The sequence below is a fragment of the Myxine glutinosa genome, chromosome 12, assembly GCF_964187855.1.
Source record: "Myxine glutinosa chromosome 12, kmMyxGlut1.1, whole genome shotgun sequence".
Lineage (NCBI taxonomy): Eukaryota > Metazoa > Chordata > Myxini > Myxiniformes > Myxinidae > Myxine > Myxine glutinosa.
In genome coordinates this window covers 68,565,567-68,590,867 of record NC_136272.1, presented here as the reverse complement: position 1 = coordinate 68,590,867, position 25,301 = coordinate 68,565,567, and the positions used below count along the sequence as shown (strand labels likewise).

Here is a 25,301-nt window from a genome sequence, read left to right as displayed (position 1 = left end):
GTCATGCGGCCCATCATGCCTGCGCTGCACCAAACCCAGTATCGTCAACCATCCTCACACAAGTCCCCTACCTACCATGCACGAAAGCCTACATGCACATACTCCTCTATCCCCCCCCCCCCCCCCCCCATTACATTCAGGTACTGATTTAAAATTGTCCACCCCTCCGCTGCCACTGCCTTTCCGGGGAGGTCATTCCATGTGTTAATAACAATTCTCCGAGTCTCCACATTATTAGATATACTTATTATTTGTTTATACGGTTATTCATATTCTTCTTATTTGTCGTGTTGTTGGATCCCGGAGAGCGTTATCGATCGGTTTGGGCAACATCGTACAGACGGACACAGGTCCCCCGAGCGCCGGATCGTCACCTATGCACGAGGAGGTGCGCACGCGACATTATCCCGAAGCGACAGGGATTTATCTCTTCCCGGATCCCGAAATACCTCGTTTGGAGCATCGTCCTCCGATTCGATCCCTAGATGCTCCATGGAATGTCCGGGGACGTCCCCAAGGCGAGCGTTGTCGAGTCCATCGAGCGCGTACTCGAGAGCACCTGTGCCGCCACCGATGACCTTCTACTTTCCACAACCTTCTGCCTTCCCCGTTTGTGAAGTGCGACTCGGTGCGGGTGCGGCGGAGCCTCGTCCGAAATCATTTGCGGCGGATGGAGTCGTTGATCCCGCGCAGAGCGATCGCTTCCACCCTCACCCAGGCCCCGGGCCCGCGTCGTCCTCCTGGGGCTCCGCCGGACTCTGGTTTGGACATTTGACGGGGTCGTCGGACCCGAGGAACGTAAAGGTTGAGACGGGGCGTCTGTCTCCGGCAGAAGGAGCACGAGACATGGTACCTGGGGGGCCCGTCCCAGACTCGGACCCTCCGCCGATGGATGTGACAAGCGGACGGCCTTCTCTCAAGGAGACCCACGGTAAAGATATACACACTACACTATGTACGTGCTACCTTTACCGTGCTTGCAAAATACCTTACCTGCACATATAATGACACTAAACGTGCACCAAATGCATTCAACACGAGAACAACACATACCTCCGCCATGATGAACATTTTACCTTTTGCATCCCACCGATCAGGGGCGCCGCCAGGGATTTTGGGCCCCATGAAAAGATATCACAATCACAATAGGCCCCGATGAAGCACGCGCACACATTTTTTCCCCGACATTTTTGCCAGGAGGTTGAAACAATGCTTTTAGTTCTGCATACAGTATGGAATTCACTATTTGATGCAAGACTGATACCCACACAAGAAATGTGCTAAAGGCCATCCGTTACAGTCTAAATGTAATTTTAATGGTAAGAATTACAACATACATTAACCTCTTCAATTAAAATAAACTAGGGCATGCCCGTACTATATATAAGCTAGGACGTGCCCGTACGTGGGTGCCCGTTCCTTGCCAAAAAAAAAAAAAAAAAAAAATTTGTGTAGGGGTGTGTGTGTGTAAACATCCTAGGGCGTGCCCGTACGTGGGTGCAAAAAAACATGCGTGCAAACAACAACAAAAAAAAATTTTGAAACCACGTGGCAGTAACGACCACAGAACCCCCCCCCCCTCTATTTACATGAATGGTTTGGTCCATTCGCAACGACCACAGAACCCCCCCCCTCTATTTACATGCAATGGTTTGGTCCAAAGCGAACGGTTTGGTCCATTCGATGTGATTCGATGATTCGATGTGAATGGTTTGGTCCATTCGCAACGACCACAGAACCCCCCCCCCTCTATTTACATGAATGGTTTGGTCCATTCGCAAAGCCAAAGCGAACGACCACAGAACCCCCCCCCCCCCCCCCCCCTCTATTTACATGAATGGTTTGGTCCATTCGCAACGCCAAAGCGAACGGCGAACGGCTAAATCGCCATAGCTCGGTAAGTACTTGTCCGATTAATTTCAAACCTTGAAAAGGCACATCCTCGGGTCCCCAGCAATATACCTGGCAAGTTTCAAGTATATCGGACCGGTAGTTGTCGAGAAACAGCGGTCACAGACAAACAAACAAACGTACAAACGTACAAACAAACAGAGATTACTGGAATTATAGATAGACTAGGGCATTGCCCGTACTATATCTATATCTAAAATTATATCCCCCCCCCTCTATTTACATGAAATGGTTTGGTCCAAAGCGAACGGCTTCCGGAGTTTGGTAAAGAAATCGCCATCGCGTGCACAAACGCGCAGGAAAGCGAATGAATCGCAAATTCGTTTTTATTAGTTTTAAAACATAGTTTAACGCCAACATAGTTTGCAAACGTGAAATAAATGAATACGCTCTCAAATGTGCCATCCGAGGCAGAGTGTGTCCGCCACGTTCGGCACACGCGATAGTTCGCTGCTCTCTGATTGGTTGAATCGTTTTTTGGACATAGCTCGGTAAGTAATTGTCCGATTAATATGAAACCTTGAAAAGGCACATCCTCGGGTCCCCAGCAATATACCTGGCAAGTTAAAAGTATATCGGACCCGTGGTTGTCGAGAAACAGCGGTCACAGACAAACAAACGTACAAACGTACAAACAAACAGAGATTACTGGAATTATAGATAGATTAACATTATCATCTATATTCTATAGAATGATATAACAAACAAAATAATAAAATCAGCCGCAGAGTATACATACAAGTACACATACCAAGTGTAGTGATCCAATATCCATAGCCATGCCATTTAGTTATCACTGGTCCTTGCTCAGCCTTACACACCAAGAGACCAGCGCCGAGCCTTGTTGCTGGCAAAGTCACTGATCAAGGCTTTGAAGTCCAGCTTTCTAGCCAACTGACTTTCAATGGACAGCATGGCAAGACTGCAAAGCCTGGTTAATAATTTAATATTGAGAATTTTTACCTAATGTTCTAATAATTTTTAGGGCCCCTGTCAGTGCAGGGCCCTTGGAATCATCCGAACTTCCCCCTTACAGCGCCCCTGCCACCGATAGACTGGATCTGGATTCGGATCTTCACCAAAATCGAATCAATTCGTCCTTGACACATACCAAACCTGTTCGCCAAGGTTTGTCCAAATCCGTCCAAAATTTTTTGAGATATCGTGTTCACAGACAAAGAAACAGATGGACAAACAGGGGTGAAAACGCAACCGACGTCCGCATCCGGTTGTGGATGGAAATATATGAACCGTTCGTGACATTCTATGAACACTGACTGTGCTCCATTCCATGAACACTGACTGTGATCCATTCCATGAACACTGACTGTGCCCCATTCCATAAACACTGACTGTGCCCCATTCCATGAACACTGACTGTGCCCCATTGCATGAACACTGACTGTGCCCCATTCCATGAACACTGACTGTGTTCCATTCCATGAACACTAACTGTGCCCAAATCCATGAACACTAACTGTGATCCATTCCATGAACACTGACTGTGCTCCATTCCATGAACACTGACTGTGCTCCATTCCATGAACACTAACTGTGATCCATTCCATGAACACTGACTGTGCTCCATTCCATGAATACTGACTGTGATCCATTCCATGAACACTGACTGTGATCCATTCCAAGAACACTGACTTTGACCCATTCCATGAACACTGACTGTGCTCCATTCCATGAACACTGACTGTGATCCATTCCATGAACACTCACTGTACCCCATTCCATGAACACTGGCTGTGCCCCATTCCATGAACACTGACTGTGCTCCATTCCATGAACACTGACTGTGCCCCATTCCATGAACACTGACTGTGCCCCATTCCATGAACACTGACTGTGCTCCATTTCATGAACACTGACTGTGATCCATTCCATGAACACTGACTGTGCTCCATTCCATGAACACTGCCTGTGCTCCATTCCATGAACACTGACTGTGCCCCATTCCATGAACACTGACTGTGGACCATTCCATGAACACTGACTGTACTCCATTCCATGAACACTGACTGTGATCCATTCCATGAACACTGCCTGTGCCCCATTCCATGAACACTGACAGTGCTCCATTCCATGAACACTGACTGTGATCCATTCCATGAAGACTGACTTTGACCCATTCCATGAACACTGACTGTGCTCCATTCCATGAACACTGACTGTGATCCATTCCATGAACACTGACTCTGCCCCATTCCATGAACACTGACTGTGCCACATTCCATGAACACTGACTGTGATCCATTCCATGAACACTGACTGTGCCCCATTCCATATACACTGACTGTGCCCCATTCCATGAACACTGACTGTGCCACATTGCATGAACACTGACTGTGATCCATTCTATGAACACTGACTGTGCTCCATTCCATGAACACTGCCTGTGTTCCATTCCATGAACACTGACTGTGCACCATTCCATGAACACTGACTGTGCTCCAATCCATGAACACTGACTGTGCTCCATTCCATGAACAATGACTGTGCTCCATTCCATGAACAATGACTGTGCCCCATTCCATATACACTGACTGTGCCCCATTCCATGAACACTGACTGTGCCACATTGCATGAACACTGACTGTGATCCATTCTATGAACACTGACTGTGCTCCATTCCATGAACACTGCCTGTGTTCCATTCCATGAACACTGACTGTGCTCCATTCCATGAACACTGCCTGTGTTCCATTCCATGAACACTGACTGTGCACCATTCCATGAACACTGACTGTGCCCCCATTCCATGAACACTGACTTTGACCCATTCCATGAACACTGACTGTGCTCCATTCCATGAACACTGACTGTGCTCCATTCCATGAACACTAACTGTGCCCCATTCCATGAACACTGACTGTGCCCAATTCCATGAACACTGACTGTGCTCAATTCCATGAACACTGACTGTGCTCCATTCCATGAACACTGACTGTGATCCATTCCATGAACACTGACTGTGCTCCATTCCATGAACACTGACTGTGCTCCATTCCATGTACACTGACTGTGCTCCATTCCATGAACACTGACTATGCCCCATTCCATGAAAACTGACTTTGCCCCATTCTATGAACACTGACTTTGCCCCCATTCCATGAACACTGACTGTGCCACATTCCATTAACACTGACTGTGCTCCATTCCATGAACACTGACTGTGCTCCATTCCATGAACACTGACTGTGCCCCATTCCATGAACACTGACTGTGTTCCAATCTATGAACACTGACTGTGCCCCATTCCATGAACACTGAATGTGCACCAATTCCATGAACACTGACTGTGTTCCATTCTATGAACACTGACTGTGCACCATTCCATGAACACTGACTGTGCTCCATTCCATGAACACTGACTGTGCTCCATTCCATGAACACTGACTGTGCTCCATTCCATGAACACTGACTGTGCTCCATTCCATGAACACTGACTGTGATCCATTCCATGAACACTGACTGTGCTCCATTCCATGAACACTGACTGTGCTCCATTCCATGTACACTGACTGTGGTCCATTCCATGAACACTGACTGTGCCCAATTCCATGAACACTGACTGTGCTCCATTCCATGAACACTGACTGTGCTCCATTCCATGAACATGGACTGTACCCCATTCCATGAACACTAACTGTGCCCAAATCCATGAACACTAACTGTGATCCATTCCATGAACACTGACTGTGCTCCATTCCATGAACACTGACTGTGCTCCATTCCATGAACACTGACTGTGCTCCATTCCATGAACACTGACTGTGCTCCATTCCATGAACACTAACTGTGCCCCATTCCATGAACACTGACTGTGCCCAATTCCATGAACACTAACTGTGATCCATTCCATGAACACTGACTGTGCTCCATTCCATGAACACGGACTGTGCCCCCATTCCATGAACACTGACTGTGCTCCATTCCATGAACACTGACTGTGCTCCATTCCATGAACACTGACTGTGCTCCATTCCATGAATACTGACTGTGATCCATTCCATGAACACTGACTGTGATCCATTCCATGAACACTGACTTTGACCCATTCCATGAACACTGACTGTGCTCCATTCCATGAACACTGACTGTGATCCATTCCATGAACACTCACTGTGCCCCATTCCATGAACACTGGCTGTGCCCCATTCCATGAACACTGACTGTGCTCCATTCCATGAACACTGACTGTGCCCCCATTCCATGAACACTGACTGTGCCCCATTCCATGAACACTGACTGTGCTCCATTTCATGAACACTGACTGTGATCCATTCCATGAACACTGACTGTGCTCCATTCCATGAACACTGCCTGTGCTCTATTCCATGAACACTGACTGTGCCCCCATTCCATGAACACTGACTGTGGACCATTCCATGAACACTGACTGTGCTCCATTTCATGAACACTGACTGTGCTCCATTTCATGAACACTGACTGTGATCCATTCCATGAACCCTGACTGTGCTCCATTCCATGAACACTGACTGTGATCCATTCCATGAACACTCACTGTGCCCCATTCCATGAACACTGGCTGTGCCCCATTCCATGAACACTGACTGTGCCCCATTCCATGAACACTGGCTGTGCCCCATTCCATGAACACTGACTGTGCTCCATTCCATGAACACTGACTGTGCCCCATTCCATGAACACTGACTGTGCCCCATTCCATGAACACTGACTGTGCTCCATTTCATGAACACTGACTGTGATCCATTCCATGAACACTGACTGTGCTCCATTCCATGAACACTGCCTGTGCTCCATTCCATGAGCACTGACTGCGCCCCATTCCATGAACACTGACTGTGGACTATTCCATGAACACTGACTGTGCTCCATTTCATGAACACTGACTGTGCTCCATTTCATGAACACTGACTGTGATCCATTCCATGAACCCTGACTGTGCTCCATTCCATGAACACTGCCTGTGCTCCATTCCATGAACACTGACTGTGCCCCATTCCATGAACACTGACTGTGGACCATTCCATGAAAACTGACTGTGCTCCATTCCATGAACACTGACTGTGATCCATTCCATGAACACTGCCTGTGCCCCATTCCATGAACACTGACAGTGCTCCATTCCATGATCACTGACTGTGATCCATTCCATGAAGACTGACTTTGACCCATGCCATGAACACTGACTGTGCTCCATTCCATGAACACTGACTGTGATCCATTCCATGAACACTGACTCTGCCCCATTCCATGAACACTGACTGTGCCACATTCCATGAACACTGACTGTGATCCATTCCATGAACACTGACTGTGCCCCATTCCATAAACACTGACTGTGCCCCATTCCATGAACACTGACTGTGCCCCCATTGCATGAACACTGACTGTGATCCATTCTATGAACACTGACTGTGCTCCATTCCATGAACACTGCCTGTGTTCCATTCTATGAACACTGACTGTGCCCCATTCCATGAACACTGACTGTGCACCATTCCATGAACACTGACTGTGCTCCATTCCATGAACACTGACTGTGCTCCATTCCATGAACAATGACTGTGCCCCATACCATGAACACTGACTGTGCTCCATTCCATGAACACTGAATGTGCTCCATTCCATGAACACTGCCTGTGTTCCATTCCATGAACACTGACTGTGCACCATTCCATGAACACTGACTGTGCTCCAATCCATGAACACTGACTGTGCTCCATTCCATGAACAATGACTGTGCTCCATTCCATGAACAATGACTGTGCCCCATTCCATGAACACTGACTGTGCTCCATTCCATGAACACTGAATGTGCTCCATTCCATGAACACTGACTGTGCTCCATTCCATGAACACTGACTGTGCTCCATTCCATGAACACTGACTGTGCTCCATTCCATGAACACTGACTGTGATCCATTCCATGAACACTGACTGTGCTCCATTCCATGTACACTGACTGTGCTCCATTCCATGAACACTGACTATGCCCCATTCCATGAAAACTGACTTTGCCCCATTCCATGAACACTGACTTTGCCCCCATTCCATGAACACTGACTGTGCCCCCATTCCATTAACACTGACTGTGCTCCATTCCATGAACACTGACTGTGCTCCATTCCATGAACACTGACTGTGCCCCATTCCATGAACACTGACTGTGTTCCATTCTATGAACACTGACTGTGCTCCATTCCATGAACACTGACTGTGCTCCATTCCATGAACAATGACTGTGCTCCATTCCATGAACAATGACTGTGCCCCATTCCATGAACACTGACTGTGCTCCATTCCATGAACACTGAATGTGCTCCATTCCATGAACACTGACTGTGCTCCATTCCATGAACACTGACTGTGCTCAATTCCATGAACACTGACTGTGCTCCATTCCATGAACACTGACTGTGATCCATTCCATGAACACTGACTGTGCTCCATTCCATGAACACTGACTGTGCTCCATTCCATGTACACTGACTGTGCTCCATTCCATGAACACTGACTATGCCCCATTCCATGAAAACTGACTTTGCCCCATTCTATGAACACTGACTTTGCCCCCATTCCATGAACACTGACTGTGCCACATTCCATTAACACTGACTGTGCTCCATTCCATGAACACTGACTGTGCTCCATTCCATGAACACTGACTGTGCCCCATTCCATGAACACTGACTGTGTTCCAATCTATGAACACTGACTGTGCCCCATTCCATGAACACTGAATGTGCACCAATTCCATGAACACTGACTGTGTTCCATTCTATGAACACTGACTGTGCACCATTCCATGAACACTGACTGTGCTCCATTCCATGAACACTGACTGTGCTCCATTCCATGAACACTGACTGTGCTCCATTCCATGAACACTGACTGTGCTCCATTCCATGAACACTGACTGTGATCCATTCCATGAACACTGACTGTGCTCCATTCCATGAACACTGACTGTGCTCCATTCCATGTACACTGACTGTGGTCCATTCCATGAACACTGACTGTGCCCAATTCCATGAACACTGACTGTGCTCCATTCCATGAACACTGACTGTGCTCCATTCCATGAACATGGACTGTGCCCCATTCCATGAACACTAACTGTGCCCAAATCCATGAACACTAACTGTGATCCATTCCATGAACACTGACTGTGCTCCATTCCATGAACACTGACTGTGCTCCATTCCATGAACACTGACTGTGCTCCATTCCATGAACACTGACTGTGCTCCATTCCATGAACACTAACTGTGCCCCATTCCATGAACACTGACTGTGCCCAATTCCATGAACACTAACTGTGATCCATTCCATGAACACTGACTGTGCTCCATTCCATGAACATGGACTGTGCCCCCATTCCATGAACACTGACTGTGCTCCATTCCATGAACACTGACTGTGCTCCATTCCATGAACACTGACTGTGCTCCATTCCATGAATACTGACTGTGATCCATTCCATGAACACTGACTGTGATCCATTCCATGAACACTGACTTTGACCCATTCCATGAACACTGACTGTGCTCCATTCCATGAACACTGACTGTGATCCATTCCATGAACACTCACTGTGCCCCATTCCATGAACACTGGCTGTGCCCCATTCCATGAACACTGACTGTGCTCCATTCCATGAACACTGACTGTGCCCCCATTCCATGAACACTGACTGTGCCCCATTCCATGAACACTGACTGTGCTCCATTTCATGAACACTGACTGTGATCCATTCCATGAACACTGACTGTGCTCCATTCCATGAACACTGCCTGTGCTCTATTCCATGAACACTGACTGTGCCCCCATTCCATGAACACTGACTGTGGACCATTCCATGAACACTGACTGTGCTCCATTTCATGAACACTGACTGTGCTCCATTTCATGAACACTGACTGTGATCCATTCCATGAACCCTGACTGTGCTCCATTCCATGAACACTGACTGTGATCCATTCCATGAACACTCACTGTGCCCCATTCCATGAACACTGGCTGTGCCCCATTCCATGAACAGTGACTGTGCCCCATTCCATGAACACTGGCTGTGCCCCATTCCATGAACACTGACTGTGCTCCATTCCATGAACACTGACTGTGCCCCATTCCATGAACACTGACTGTGCCCCATTCCATGAACACTGACTGTGCTCCATTTCATGAACACTGACTGTGATCCATTCCATGAACACTGACTGTGCTCCATTCCATGAACACTGCCTGTGCTCCATTCCATGAGCACTGACTGCGCCCCATTCCATGAACACTGACTGTGGACTATTCCATGAACACTGACTGTGCTCCATTTCATGAACACTGACTGTGCTCCATTTCATGAACACTGACTGTGATCCATTCCATGAACCCTGACTGTGCTCCATTCCATGAACACTGCCTGTGCTCCATTCCATGAACACTGACTGTGCCCCATTCCATGAACACTGACTGTGGACCATTCCATGAAAACTGACTGTGCTCCATTCCATGAACACTGACTGTGATCCATTCCATGAACACTGCCTGTGCCCCATTCCATGAACACTGACAGTGCTCCATTCCATGATCACTGACTGTGATCCATTCCATGAAGACTGACTTTGACCCATGCCATGAACACTGACTGTGCTCCATTCCATGAACACTGACTGTGATCCATTCCATGAACACTGACTCTGCCCCATTCCATGAACACTGACTGTGCCACATTCCATGAACACTGACTGTGATCCATTCCATGAACACTGACTGTGCCCCATTCCATAAACACTGACTGTGCCCCATTCCATGAACACTGACTGTGCCCCATTGCATGAACACTGACTGTGATCCATTCTATGAACACTGACTGTGCTCCATTCCATGAACACTGCCTGTGTTCCATTCTATGAACACTGACTGTGCCCCATTCCATGAACACTGACTGTGCACCATTCCATGAACACTGACTGTGCTCCATTCCATGAACACTGACTGTGCTCCATTCCATGAACAATGACTGTGCCCCATACCATGAACACTGACTGTGCTCCATTCCATGAACACTGAATGTGCTCCATTCCATGAACACTGACTGTGCTCCATTCCATGAACACTGACTGTGCTCCATTCCATGAACACTGACTGGCTCCATTCCATGAACACTGACTGTGATCCATTCCATGAACACTGACTGTGCTCCATTCCATGAACACTGACTGTGCTCCATTCCATGTACACTGACTGTGCTCCATTCCATGAACACTGACTGTGCCCCATTCCATGAAAACTGACTTTGCCCCATTCCATGAACACTGACTTTGCCCCCATTCCATTAACACTGACTGTGCTCCATTCCATGAACACTGACTGTGCTCCATTCCATGAACACTGACTGTGCCCCATTCCATGAACACTGACTGTGTTCCATTCTATGAACACTGACTGTGCCCCATTCCATGAACACTGACTGTGCACCATTCCATGAACACTGACTGTGCTCCATTCCATGAACACTGACTGTGCTCCATTCCATGAACACTGACTGTGATCCATTCCATGAACACTGACTGTGCTCCATTCCATGAACACTGACTTTGCTCCATTCCATGTACACTGACTGTGGTCCATTCCATGAACACTGACTGTGCCCCCATTCCATGAACACTGACTTTGCCCCCATTCCATGAACACTGACTGTGCCCAATTCCATGAACACTGACTGTGCTCCATTCCATGAACACTGACTGTGCTCCATTCCATGAACATGGACTGTGCCCCATTCCATGAACACTAACTGTGCCCAAATCCATGAACACTAACTGTGATCCATTCCATGAACACTGACTGTGCTCCATTCCATGAACACGGACTGTGCCCCATTCCATGAACACTGACTGTGCTCCATTCCATGAACACTGACTGTGCTCCATTCCATGAACACTGACTGTGCTCCATTCCATGAACACTAACTGTGCCCCATTCCATGAACACTGACTGTGCCCAATTCCATGAACACTGACTGTGATCCATTCCATGAACACTGACTGTGCTCCATTCCATGAACACGGACTGTGCCCCATTCCATGAACACTGACTGTGCTCCATTCCATGAACACTGACTGTGCTCCATTCCATGAACACTGACTGTGCTCCATTCCATGAATACTGACTGTGATCCATTCCATGAACACTGACTGTGCTCCATTCCATGAACACTAACTGTGCCCCATTCCATGAACACTGACTGTGCCCAATTCCATGAACACTGACTGTGATCCATTCCATGAACACTGACTGTGCTCCATTCCATGAACACGGACTGTGCCCCCATTCCATGAACACTGACTGTGCTCCATTCCATGAACACTGACTGTGCTCCATTCCATGAACACTGACTGTGCTCCTTTCCATGAATACTGACTGTGATCCATTCCATGAACACTGACTGTGATCCATTCCATGAACACTGACTTTGACCCATTCCATGAACACTGACTGTGCTCCATTCCATGAACACTGACTGTGATCCATTCCATGAACACTCACTGTGCCCCATTCCATGAACACTGGCTGTGCCCCATTCCATGAACACTGACTGTGCTCCATTCCATGAACACTGACTGTGCCCCATTCCATGAACACTGACTGTGCCCCATTCCATGAACACTGACTGTGCTCCATTTCATGAACACTGACTGTGATCCATTCCATGAACACTGACTGTGCTCCATTCCATGAACACTGCCTGTGCTCTATTCCATGAACACTGACTGTGCCCCCATTCCATGAACACTGACTGTGGACCATTCCATGAACACTGACTGTGCTCCATTTCATGAACACTGACTGTGCTCCATTTCATGAACACTGACTGTGATCCATTCCATGAACCCTGACTGTGCTCCATTCCATGAACACTGACTGTGATCCATTCCATGAACACTCACTGTGCCCCATTCCATGAACACTGGCTGTGCCCCATTCCATGAACACTGACTGTGCCCCATTCCATGAACACTGGCTGTGCCCCATTCCATGAACACTGACTGTGCTCCATTCCATGAACACTGACTGTGCCCCATTCCATGAACACTGACTGTGCCCCATTCCATGAACACTGACTGTGCTCCATTTCATGAACACTGACTGTGATCCATTCCATGAACACTGACTGTGCTCCATTCCATGAACACTGCCTGTGCTCCATTCCATGAGCACTGACTGCGCCCCATTCCATGAACACTGACTGTGGACTATTCCATGAACACTGACTGTGCTCCATTTCATGAACACTGACTGTGCTCCATTTCATGAACACTGACTGTGATCCATTCCATGAACCCTGACTGTGCTCCATTCCATGAACACTGCCTGTGCTCCATTCCATGAACACTGACTGTGCCCCATTCCATGAACACTGACTGTGGACCATTCCATGAAAACTGACTGTGCTCCATTCCATGAACACTGACTGTGATCCATTCCATGAACACTGCCTGTGCCCCATTCCATGAACACTGACAGTGCTCCATTCCATGATCACTGACTGTGATCCATTCCATGAAGACTGACTTTGACCCATGCCATGAACACTGACTGTGCTCCATTCCATGAACACTGACTGTGATCCATTCCATGAACACTGACTCTGCCCCATTCCATGAACACTGACTGTGCCACATTCCATGAACACTGACTGTGCCCCATTCCATGAACACTGACTGTGCACCATTCCATGAACACTGACTGTGCTCCATTCCATGAACACTGACTGTGCTCCATTCCATGAACAATGACTGTGCCCCATACCATGAACACTGACTGTGCTCCATTCCATGAACACTGAATGTGCTCCATTCCATGAACACTGACTGTGCTCCATTCCATGAACACTGACTGTGCCCCATTCCATAAACACTGACTGTGCCCCATTCCATGAACACTGACTGTGCCCCATTGCATGAACACTGACTGTGATCCATTCTATGAACACTGACTGTGCTCCATTCCATGAACACTGCCTGTGTTCCATTCTATGAACACTGACTGTGCCCCATTCCATGAACACTGACTGTGCACCATTCCATGAACACTGACTGTGCTCCATTCCATGAACACTGACTGTGCTCCATTCCATGAACAATGACTGTGCCCCATACCATGAACACTGACTGTGCTCCATTCCATGAACACTGAATGTGCTCCATTCCATGAACACTGACTGTGCTCCATTCCATGAACACTGACTGTGCTCCATTCCATGAACACTGACTGGCTCCATTCCATGAACACTGACTGTGATCCATTCCATGAACACTGACTGTGCTCCATTCCATGAACACTGACTGTGCTCCATTCCATGTACACTGACTGTGCTCCATTCCATGAACACTGACTGTGCCCCATTCCATGAAAACTGACTTTGCCCCATTCCATGAACACTGACTTTGCCCCCATTCCATTAACACTGACTGTGCTCCATTCCATGAACACTGACTGTGCTCCATTCCATGAACACTGACTGTGCCCCATTCCATGAACACTGACTGTGTTCCATTCTATGAACACTGACTGTGCCCCATTCCATGAACACTGACTGTGCACCATTCCATGAACACTGACTGTGCTCCATTCCATGAACACTGACTGTGCTCCATTCCATGAACACTGACTGTGATCCATTCCATGAACACTGACTGTGCTCCATTCCATGAACACTGACTGTGCTCCATTCCATGTACACTGACTGTGGTCCATTCCATGAACACTGACTGTGCCCCCATTCCATGAACACTGACTTTGCCCCCATTCCATGAACACTGACTGTGCCCAATTCCATGAACACTGACTGTGCTCCATTCCATGAACACTGACTGTGCTCCATTCCATGAACACTAACTGTGCCCCATTCCATGAACACTGACTGTGCCCAATTCCATGAACACTGACTGTGATCCATTCCATGAACACTGACTGTGCTCCATTCCATGAACACGGACTGTGCCCCATTCCATGAACACTGACTGTGCTCCATTCCATGAACACTGACTGTGCTCCATTCCATGAACACTGACTGTGCTCCATTCCATGAATACTGACTGTGATCCATCCATGAACACTGACTGTGGTCCATTACATGAACACTGACTTTGCCCCATTCCATGAACACTGACTGTGCCCCATTCCATGAACACTAACTGTGATCCATTCCATGAACACTGACTGTGCTCCATTCCATGAACACTGACTGTGCTCCATTCCATGAACACTGACTGTGCTCCATTCCATGAACACTGACTGTGCTCTATTCCATGAACACTGACTGTGATCCATTCCATGAAAACTGACTGTGCTCCATTCCATGAACACTGACTGTGCTCCATTCCATGAACACTGACTGTGCCCCATTCCATGAACACTGACTGTGCCCCATTCCATGAACACTGACTGTGCTCCATTCCATGAACACTGACTGTGCTCCATTCCATGAACACTGACTGTGCCCCATTCCAAGAACACTGACTGTGCTCCATTCCATGAACACTGACTGTGCTCCATTCCATGAACACTGACTGTGCTCCATTCCATGAACACTGACTGTGCTCCATTCCATGAACACTGACTGTGATCCATTCTGTGAACACTGACTGTGCTCCATTCCATGAACACTGACTGTGCTCCATTCCATGTACACTGACTGTGCTCCATTCCATGAACACTGACTGTGCCCCATTCCATGAACACTGACTTTGCCCCATTCCATGAACACTGACTTTGCCCCCATTCCATGAACACTGACTGTGCCCCCATTCCATGAACACTGACTGTGCTCCATTCCATGAACACTAACTCTGCTCCATTCCATGAACACTGACTGTGCCCCATTCCATGAACACTGACTGTGCTCCATTCCATGAACACTGACTGTGCTCCATTCCATGAACACTGACTGTGATCCATTCCATGAACACTGACTGTGCTCCATTCCATGAACACTGACTGTGCTCCATTCCATGTACACTGACTGTGCTCCATTCCATGAAAACTTTTTTTTTCTTCTTCTTTTTTTGTATACAAGATCGAGGCTCGTAAAAGAGCTAACATTAATCACACAAAAAGTCAAACCGACACACAAAACACAAAAAATAAGGGGAGCGGCAGACAAGATGGGGAGAGAGGGGGAAGGACACAAACACAACATTTGAGAGCAGGGACAACGGGAGAAATGTGGGAGGGCGAGGGCTTTCAGGGAGGTGGGAGAGCTGTAAAACATGAACACTGCAAGGACTTCCAGGAAAGAAGTTGGAATTTCCAAAAAGTGGATCTGGGGTGAAATTAGCGGGGGTAGAAAAGATCAAGGTTTTGGATGGGGGAAGATAAGAGATGGTGGTGAACAGCTGTTTTAAAGACCTGGAGGGAGGAGTGGGATTGAAGAGAGTGAGGGAGTTTGTTCCAGAGGCGGGAGAAAAGGGGAATGAAAGAGTGAAGGTGAGCAGAGAGGCTAGATTTTGGCAGTTTAACCATGAGAGGGTTGCTGGCAGATCTTGTGCGACCTGGAGGAATATTTGGGGGACAGAGCACAGAGAGAGCTGGGGGAGCATGGCCGGAGAGGAGTCGGTAGAAGACAGAAAGACCACCAACCTGCCTGCGGTGAGTGAGTGAAAGGCCCTCGGAGATAGCGTCATCGCAGGAGATTCCAATGATTCTGAAAGCTTTGGTTTCAACAGCGTGAAGCCGAGCTAGGTGTGAAGCAGGAGCACCAGCCCAGAGGGGGGAATAGTATTCCATTGAGTTGTGGATGAAAGCCTTGTATGTGGTGAGGAGCTCAGGTGTGCCAAGGAAGGACTTCGCACGACGGAGGATGCCCAGTCGGCGACTGGCTTTGGAGGCCAGCTTGGAAATGTGTTTTTCCCAAAAAAGATCATGGCAGATAGTGAGACCCAAAAGCTTGAGTGACAGAACTTCTTGGAGAGGATTGTTGAGAAAGTAGATGTGAGGGTTTTCCAGTCGGTCCTTTCGGAGAGACATTGTAAGAGTGTGCGATTTGTCAGGATTGAAAGACATGTTCCACTTGTTTGACCAGTCTGTGATTTTTTTCCAGGTCTGCAGAGATTGAGGAGTCTGCAGACTGCCGATCTGAGGGATGAGGAATGGAGCGGCAGATAGTGGAGTCATCAGCAAAGAGATAGAGAGGATTTTCCAGAAAGTCGGAGAGATCATTGATGAAGACCAGAAATAGCACAGGCCCCAGAACACTACCTTGGGGAACTCAAGCCAGAACAGGAAGGGGAGATGAGAGAAATCCATTCAGGGCCACACGTTGCCTTCGACCAGAGAGGAAGTCCACAAGCCATGAGTGGAGGTTTCCATGGATACCATAGGAGGAGAGTTTGGTGAGCAGAGCTGGGTGCCAGACCGTATCGAAGGCACGTGATATGTCAAGGGAGACAGCTCTGATTTCCTGTTTGGCATTGAGGACCTCCATCCATGGTTGAGACAGCAGAAGCAACATGTCCAGAGTAGAATGACCAGGTCTGAAACCAAATTGATGGTCAGAGATCAAGCCATTGGAGAAGAGGAAAGATTTCATATCTGAAGCAATGATGGATTCCATGACTTTGCTGATGATTGGAAGCAGGCTGATTGGTCTGTAGTTGCAAGGATCTGTTTTTGCACCTTTTTTGTGCAAAGCGGTAATGTTTGCTGATTTCCAAGATGCTGGCAGATGACCTTGAGCAAAAGAGAGGGTGAAAATAACAGAGAGAGAGTGAGATAGAGCGGCAGAGCAGGATTTTAGGACCCGTGGGCTGATGCCGTCTGGTCCATTTGCAGAATCAGAGTCGAGGTTTGACAGAAACTTCTCCACCTTGTCAGCAGAGAAGGACACAGAGTCCAGGAGCAGTTGGGTTCCACTGGGAAAGGTGGGAACAGAGAGAGATGGGTTTGGGACACAAGATTTTGAGGCAAACACAGAGTTGAGGCATTCGGCTTTCTCACGTGCGGTGTCAACTGTGTAGCCATTTGAGGTAAGGGAGGGGATGGAGGGGGAACAAACACAAGAAACGGATTTGACCAGACGCCACCAGGATTTGGAGGAAGGAGACAGGCTTGAGAGTTCAATCTTGAGTGTGGAGAGATAGTGCTTCCTGGCACTCCTGAGGGTAGACACACACTTGTTCCGAGCTTGGTGGAAGGAACTGAGATTGCCTTCAGTTGGATTTGCCTTCCAAGAGGCAAAGGCAAGTTGTTTCAGGGCAACTGCCTCACCACAAGATTCAGTGTACCATGGACGGGAGGAAGGGTAAGACAACTGAAGACGAGATGGGATAAATCTATGCATGAGAGAGAGCAGTTTGCTTTGGAAGAATTCCCAGGAAGAATTTATGTCAGAGGCAGTAGAGATGGGAGACCAGTCCAGATGATTGATGGCTGCTTGCAGACCGTGCCAGTCAGCCTGATTGAAATGCCAGACTCGTCGGCGCTGAGGAGGCTCTCTGAGAATGGCCAGAGAGATGTCCACTTTGACAAGCACATGATCAGAAGAACCGATTGGAGCAGAAGAAGAGCAGCAGACATTTGCAGGGATGTTAGTAATAACCAAATCCAGAAGAGAAGATACTCCATTGACTGAGATCCGGGTCGGGCAATTGACAGATTGTGTCAGTCCCAATGAGTCGCAGAAGTCCTTTGCTGAGGTGCCATGGCTGGTCAGAGATGAACCCACACCCAGCCAGCTGGCATGATGACAGTTGAAGTCGCTACATATGAGGAAGAGGGAGTTTGGATGAGTTGATAGAAGATGGTCCATGTTGTCCGACAGCGAAATGTAAATGGAGTCATCACTGTTTGGAGGACGGTACAGAACACATATGAACAAAACGTGGGAGCGGAGAGGAAGCCGTAGCCAGAGGTACTCCTGGGGGTGTGGTGGAGAGAGGGCAGTGCAAGGAGAGTGAGGAAGAGAGTTTTTGATAAAGATAGCCACCCCACCACCAGGACGAGGCTCAGGTCTATCATACCGGAGGAGGGAGTAACCAGGAAGAGATATTAAGGAATCAGAGACATCTTGAAGGAGGAAAGTTTCTGTGAAGCAGATCAAGTCTGGATTATCAGAAGCAACCTGAATGGAGAAATCAATCAGGTTTGAGCGAAGGCCCCGGATGTTTGAGGTCCATACCGTTAATGAGGAGAGAAGGGGAGCATCGGGTGCAGGACAGGGGAGGGGAGGGGAGGGGTAGGGTCAGATGAAGGATGAGAGGGGGAGGTAGGAAGAGCAGTTGATAGTGTTGCAGATATTACAGAAGAGTTAGAAGAAAGGGAAGGATGAGGAGGACGAAAGGTTTGATGGTTATGGGATGAGGCACAGTGAGGGGTCATTTGCGGGGGGGGGGGGGGGGCAGAGGAAGGCCGAAGGTTGGAGGAGGTGGTGGTATGAGATAGAAGGGAGACAAAGTGGGGAGGCGGCAGCTTTGAGAAGGAGGTAGGAGGAGGGAGAATTTGGGAGGGATGGTTGGGGGGTAGATATGAAGAGGAGGGGTTGGGAGGAAATTTTGAATGGGAGGGGTAAGGGGTGAGTTTAGGAGGGGAAGGGCAAGGGGGGAGTTTAGGAGGAGAGTGGCAAGTGGGGAGTTTCAGAGGGGAGGGGCAAGGGGGGAGATTTGGAGAGGAGGGGCAAGGGGGGAGATTTGGAGGGGAGGGGCAAGGGGGGAGTTTAGGAGGGGAGGGGCAAGGGAGGAGTTTAGGAGGGGACGGGAAAGGGGGGGAGATTTGGAGGGGAGGGGCAATGGGGGAGATTTGGAGGGGAGGGGCAATGGGGGAGATTTGGAGGGGAGGGGCAAGGGGGACGTTTAGAAAGTGGATGATTAATGAAAGATGAACATTTATAACAAATTGGGTTTATTGTGATTTTCAAGTTAGCGATCCATTTAAGAATGATGGAGGAGGGGTGGAATGAATGAGAATTTAGAGCATGTAGTGAGAAAGAATTATAAGAGATTGAATATTTTTTTGAAATGGAATGAGTTGATGAGGAAATTGAAAGGAGCCTTTTAAATAGGAAGAAAAACAGCGTGTTGTAATAAACCACTGAATAAAACATTCCAGGGGAAAGTTTAAACATATTTAAACAGAACAGTGAAGGATAATCTTATATTCACAAAAATACCAATGGGGAGAGGACCTTGATGGACAACCACGAGTCACTTGAACAGGGCAAAAGGTGCAAGGCAAGGGGATAATGTGGGCAGGGCAAGACAGTGCACGTGGGCAGAGGCAAAAGCACACGAGGAGAAAGGGAAGTTTTTTTTTTGTTTTTTGTTTTTGGGTGGGGGGAGGGGGGTTACAACGTTAGACAAAGAGTAGATGTTTGGTGAAGTTTGGGGGAGAAGGGAAAATCAAAAACCTAGCAAAACAGCAAAGGAAGGAACAACCTTCGAAGGGCTGAGGCTGCAAGGCTGCAAGGCTTCGCTCGCCACGCGGCAAACAAATGATTAATTTATGAAAGATAAACCCGATAAACTTCCAAGGGGCACAGTATAAGTTCACACACCGAAAGATAAATACAGTTTCGACAAAATACAATTGTGAACAGACTTAACTTTGAAAACGTGGAAACTTTGAAACTTTGAAAACGGGGCGGGACAGCGCACATGGACAGAGGCGCACGATGGAACAAAAGCACACGAGGAGAAAGGGAAATAAAAGTCTTTTTGGGGGGAGGAGGGGAGAGGGGAGGAGGGGAGAGGGGAGGGGGGGGGGGTTACAACGTTAGACAAAGATTAGATGTTTGGTGAAGTTTGGGGGAGAAGGGAAAATCAAAAAACCTAGCAAAACAGCGAAGGAAGGAACAACCTTCGACGGGGGAAGCCTGAGGCTGCAAGGCCTCGCTCGTGACGCGGCAAACAAACGATTAATTTATGAAAGATAAACACCGAGAAACTTCCAAGGGGCACACTATAAGTTCACACACCGAAGGATAAATACAGTTTCGACAAAATACAATTGTGAACAGACTTAACTTTGAAAACGTGTAGAATGTGTGGAGCTTCGAAAATCCCTGCCGTCGTCTCCAAGATCTCACGAGATCTCCTCTCCACACTGACTGTGCCCCATTCCATGAACACTGACTTTGCCCCATTCCATGAACACTGACTTTGCCCCCATTCCATGAACACTGACTGTGCCCAATTCCATGAACACTGACTGTGCTCCATTCCATGAACACTGACTGTGCTCCATTCCATGAACACGGACTGTGCCCCATTCCATGAACACTAACTGTGCCCAATTCCATGAACACTAACTGTGATCCATTCCATGAACACTGACTGTGCTCCATTCCATGAACACGGACTGTGCCCCATTCCATGAACACTGACTGTGCTCCATTCCATGAACACTGACTGTGCTCCATTCCATGAACTCTAACTGTGCCCCATTCCATGAACACTGACTGTGCCCCATTCCATGAACACGGACTGTGCCCCATTCCATGAACACGGACTGTGCTCCATTCCATGAACACTGACTGTGCTCCATTCCATGAATACTGACTGTGATCCATTCCATGAACACTGACTTTGACCCATTCCATGAACACTGACTGTGCCCCATTCCATGAACACTGACTGTGCTCCATTCCATGAAAACTGCCTGTGCCCCATTCCATGAACACTCACTGTGCCCCATTCCATGAACACTGGCTGTGCCCCATTCCATGAACACTGACTGTGCCTGATTCCATGAACACTGACTGTGATCCATTCCATGAACACTGACTGTGCCCCCATTCCATGAACACTGTGCTCATCAATCGTGTGGGAACATGTCCCGCGCATTCCCCGTGCATCCTTATGACACCCACGTCACCTGTGTGATGGACACGTTTTAATAGGTAAGCCAGCATACACCTGCTCATGGCAATCTTCAACATACAACCTGTACTGTGCACTAAATCACCACTGCTGGTTATTTTCTAAACCTGTACTATGTTAGCGATTGGTGTATAACACTTTACAAACATTTCGGGCCAGTGTTACATCGAGCAGGTGTACACGCTGGTATAACTCTTATGGTTTGCCGTATCCTTATTATTTTGTGCTAAATTCTCAATGTACTTGCTGTGCGTACTCATGTCCAATTGTCCAGCAGAGATGTTGGGGTTAAGGTTAGACTTAGAAGGTTACGGTTGTTAGGGTTAGGTTAGGGTTGTTAGGGTTAGGTTAGGGCTTTTAGGGCTAGGTTAGGGTTGTTCGAGTTAGGTTGGGGTTGTTCGGATTAGGTTAGGTTTGTTACGGTTAGGGTATGGTTGTTAGTGTTAGGTTGGGGTTGTTAGCGTTAGATTAGGTTGTTAGGGCTAGGTTCGGGCTGTTAGGGTTAGATTAGAGTTGTTAGGGTTAGGTTAGGGTTGTTAGCGTTAGATTAGAGTTGTTAGGGTTAGGTTCAGGCTGTTAGGATTAGTTTAGGGCTGTTAGGGTTAGATTAGAGTTGTTAGTGTTAGGTTAGGGTTGTTTGCGTTAGATTAGGTTGTTAGTGCCAGGTTATGGCTGTTAGGGTTATATTAGAGTTGTTAGGGTTAGGTTAGGGCTGTTAGGCTTAGATTGGAGTTGTTAGGGTTAGGTTTGGGTTTTCGGGTTAGGTTAGGGTTGTTAGCATTAGATTACGCTGTTAGGCCAAGATTAGAGTTGTCAGGGTTAGGTTAGGGTTGTTCGGGTTAGGTTGTGGTTGTTAGCATTAGATTAGGCTGTTAGGCTTAGATTGGAGTTGTCAGGGTTAGGTTAGGGTTGTTAGGGTTAGGTTAGGCTTGTTAGCATTAGATTAGGCTGTTAGGCTTAGATTTAGTCCGTGGGCTGAGTAGGGTTTACATGCACCCCCCCCCCCACAACTTAACTTCCCGGGTATGTCCATGTACCCCCCACCCTAAGGGTTAGGAAAAACCATGTTAACAGAAAAAAAACTCATTCCCTCATAGGTTGACCTCTGGTGACCTCATTAGTGATCTCATTTGCATATAACACATACCATTGTAAAGAGTGTCCCAGGACAAACATTTTGAGGGGTCATATGCAACCATAGGATGACTAGGTAAAAGGTTATGGCCATTTGAATTTCGCCTTCCCCTAATTTTTGGAAATCACTGACACAGGGGGGGTAACATCAAAATATGTGTGGGAGGTACCTTGGGAATGAGTTTTTTTTCTGTTAACATGGTTTTTCCTAACTCCTATGGTGGGGGGTACATGGACATACCCGGGAAGTTAAGTTGTGGGGGGGGTGGGGGGGGCGCATGTAAACCCTACTCAGCCCACGGACTAATTGGAGTTGTCAGGGTTAGGTTAGGGTTGTTCGGGTTAGGTTGGGGTTGTTAGCATTAGATTAGGCTGTTAGGCTTAGATTGGAGTTGTCAGGGTTAGGTTAGGGTTGTTAGCATTAGATTAGGCAGTTAGGCTTAGATTGGCGTTGTCAGGGTTAGGTTCGGGTTGTTCGGGTTAGGTCAGTGTTGTTCGGGTTAGGTTAGGGTTGTTTGCATTAGATTAGGCTGTTAGGCTTAGATTAGAGTTGTCAGGGTTAGCTCAGGGTTGTTTGGGTTAGGTTAGGGCTGTTAGCATTAGAATAGGCTGTTCGGCTTAGATTGGAGTTGTCAGGGTTAGGTTAGGATTGTTCGGGTTACATTAGGGCTGTTAGGCTTAGATTGGAGTTGTCAGGGATAGGTTAGGGTTGTTCGGGTTAGGTTAGGGTTGTTAGGGTTAGGTTAGGGTTGTTAGCATTAGATTAGGCTGTTATGCCAAGATTAGAGTTGTCAGGGTTAGGTTAGGGTTGTTAGCATTAGATTAGGCTGTTAGGCTTCGATTGGCGTTGTCAGGGTTAGGTTAGGGTTGTTCGGGTTAGGTTAGGGTTGTTCGGGTTAGGTTAGGGTTTTTAGCATTAGATTACACTGTTAGGCCAAGATTAGAGTTGTCAGGGTTAGGTTAGGGTTGTTCGGGTTAGGTTAGGGTTGTTCGGGTTAGGTTAGGGCTAGAACATGTGCATGTTTTTCCTTTTCCCAGTGAAAGTTTCTATTATATTTTTGAATCCAGCGAATCCTTTCCTCTGCACTTCACCCTATCCCTCATGTTAGGTGCCGTCTGCCCTTTCACGGAAGCCCCTGCGGATCCATCCACCAACTGGTTGCGTGCGAGCTCCAGCCGCAAGAAGCGTCGCCCATACACCAAGCTACAGACACTCGAGCTCGAGAAGGAGTTCCTTTTCAACACTTACCTGAGCCGCGAGCGGCGCCTCGAGATCAGTCAGAGTCTGAGCCTCACCGACCGCCAGGTGAAGATCTGGTTTCAGAACCGACGTATGAAGCTCAAGAAGACAAGCGGGGTCCCACGCACTGACCTGCAGCGAAGGGACTATCGATAAAATGGCACGTTTCCACACCTTGAGCAGTAAAGCATCTCTGGACATGGATCGACCGGGCGGTTTTAATCTCGCTCACCTCCAACAACCTTTTTAACAAAGTCATTTTGCAAGATTATGGTTGTTAGGGTTACTTTAGGGCTAGAACATGTGCTGGTATTTCTGTTGCCCAGTGAAAATGTGTTGTGTTTGTGTTTAGAGTAAAAACCGAAATGAGGTTTGGTGAGTTCGCTTCGGTCCCTGTAAATGTGTGTGTGTGTCCACGACCCTGACCCTCAGGTAATGTTCACCTCGTGGGTGCTGCACATCGGATGTAATTCAGTCCCTACAGCAGGATGGAGTCTTTAATCAAAACGTACATGGAGCTTCTCGTACTTGCCTATATAAACCGTGGGGTTTGATGCTCATTGCCTCGTGCACGTTATGATGGGGAAAGACCCTCAAGGGGTCTATATTTTCCCGAAACCCCCCGTTATTTACAATATACAAGCGCGTGCGTACTGTTACGCAATCACCATATTTATGATTAAACTAATAAACGATTCGTTCTGCCGTTAAACAATCTGCTCATTGTGACTTGTGATATCATTAGCTCTACCCAGATATGCATTAATTACAAACTTTATCATTGTTATTATTTACCCGGATTATTCGGTTTGCAATCCTGTATGGCTCTAATTTGTATTATTCCATAAGTATCCTTGTTTTCTCATTATCATTAGGTTTCCAGATACGTATGCCTGGAAGCCCATTGTTTCTTGCTTTAGTTTTATTGTCACATTATTGATTATTTTATTTGTACCTGCAGAAACGTCCGACAAAATGATGGAGTGACCCTTCTGTATTTTCCTTCTATTCAGCCTTGAAAACTCGGCCTTAACATGGAAATTACGGACAAAAACATTAATTTATTGCACAAATTACTAATCCCATTATTTGGGCAGTGTATTGGCAATAGACCGCTTCCTTAAATGCTCTCTAAAATAGTAAAA

The 25,301-nt window shown here is 47.5% G+C and overlaps 1 protein-coding gene across 1 annotated transcript; it reads left to right on the top strand.

Annotated features, from left to right (window-relative positions):
• Positions 1-207: 207 nt before the first annotated feature.
• LOC137437606 (homeobox protein Hox-A10-like) lies at positions 208-24,865 on the top strand. The gene is made up of 2 exons (XM_068132075.2): positions 208-931; positions 24,026-24,865. Exons 1-2 carry the CDS (start codon positions 493-495, stop codon positions 24,310-24,312), a joined length of 726 nt encoding a protein of 241 aa, XP_067988176.2. The 5' UTR covers positions 208-492; the 3' UTR covers positions 24,313-24,865.
• The last annotated feature ends 436 nt before the right edge of the window (positions 24,866-25,301 follow it).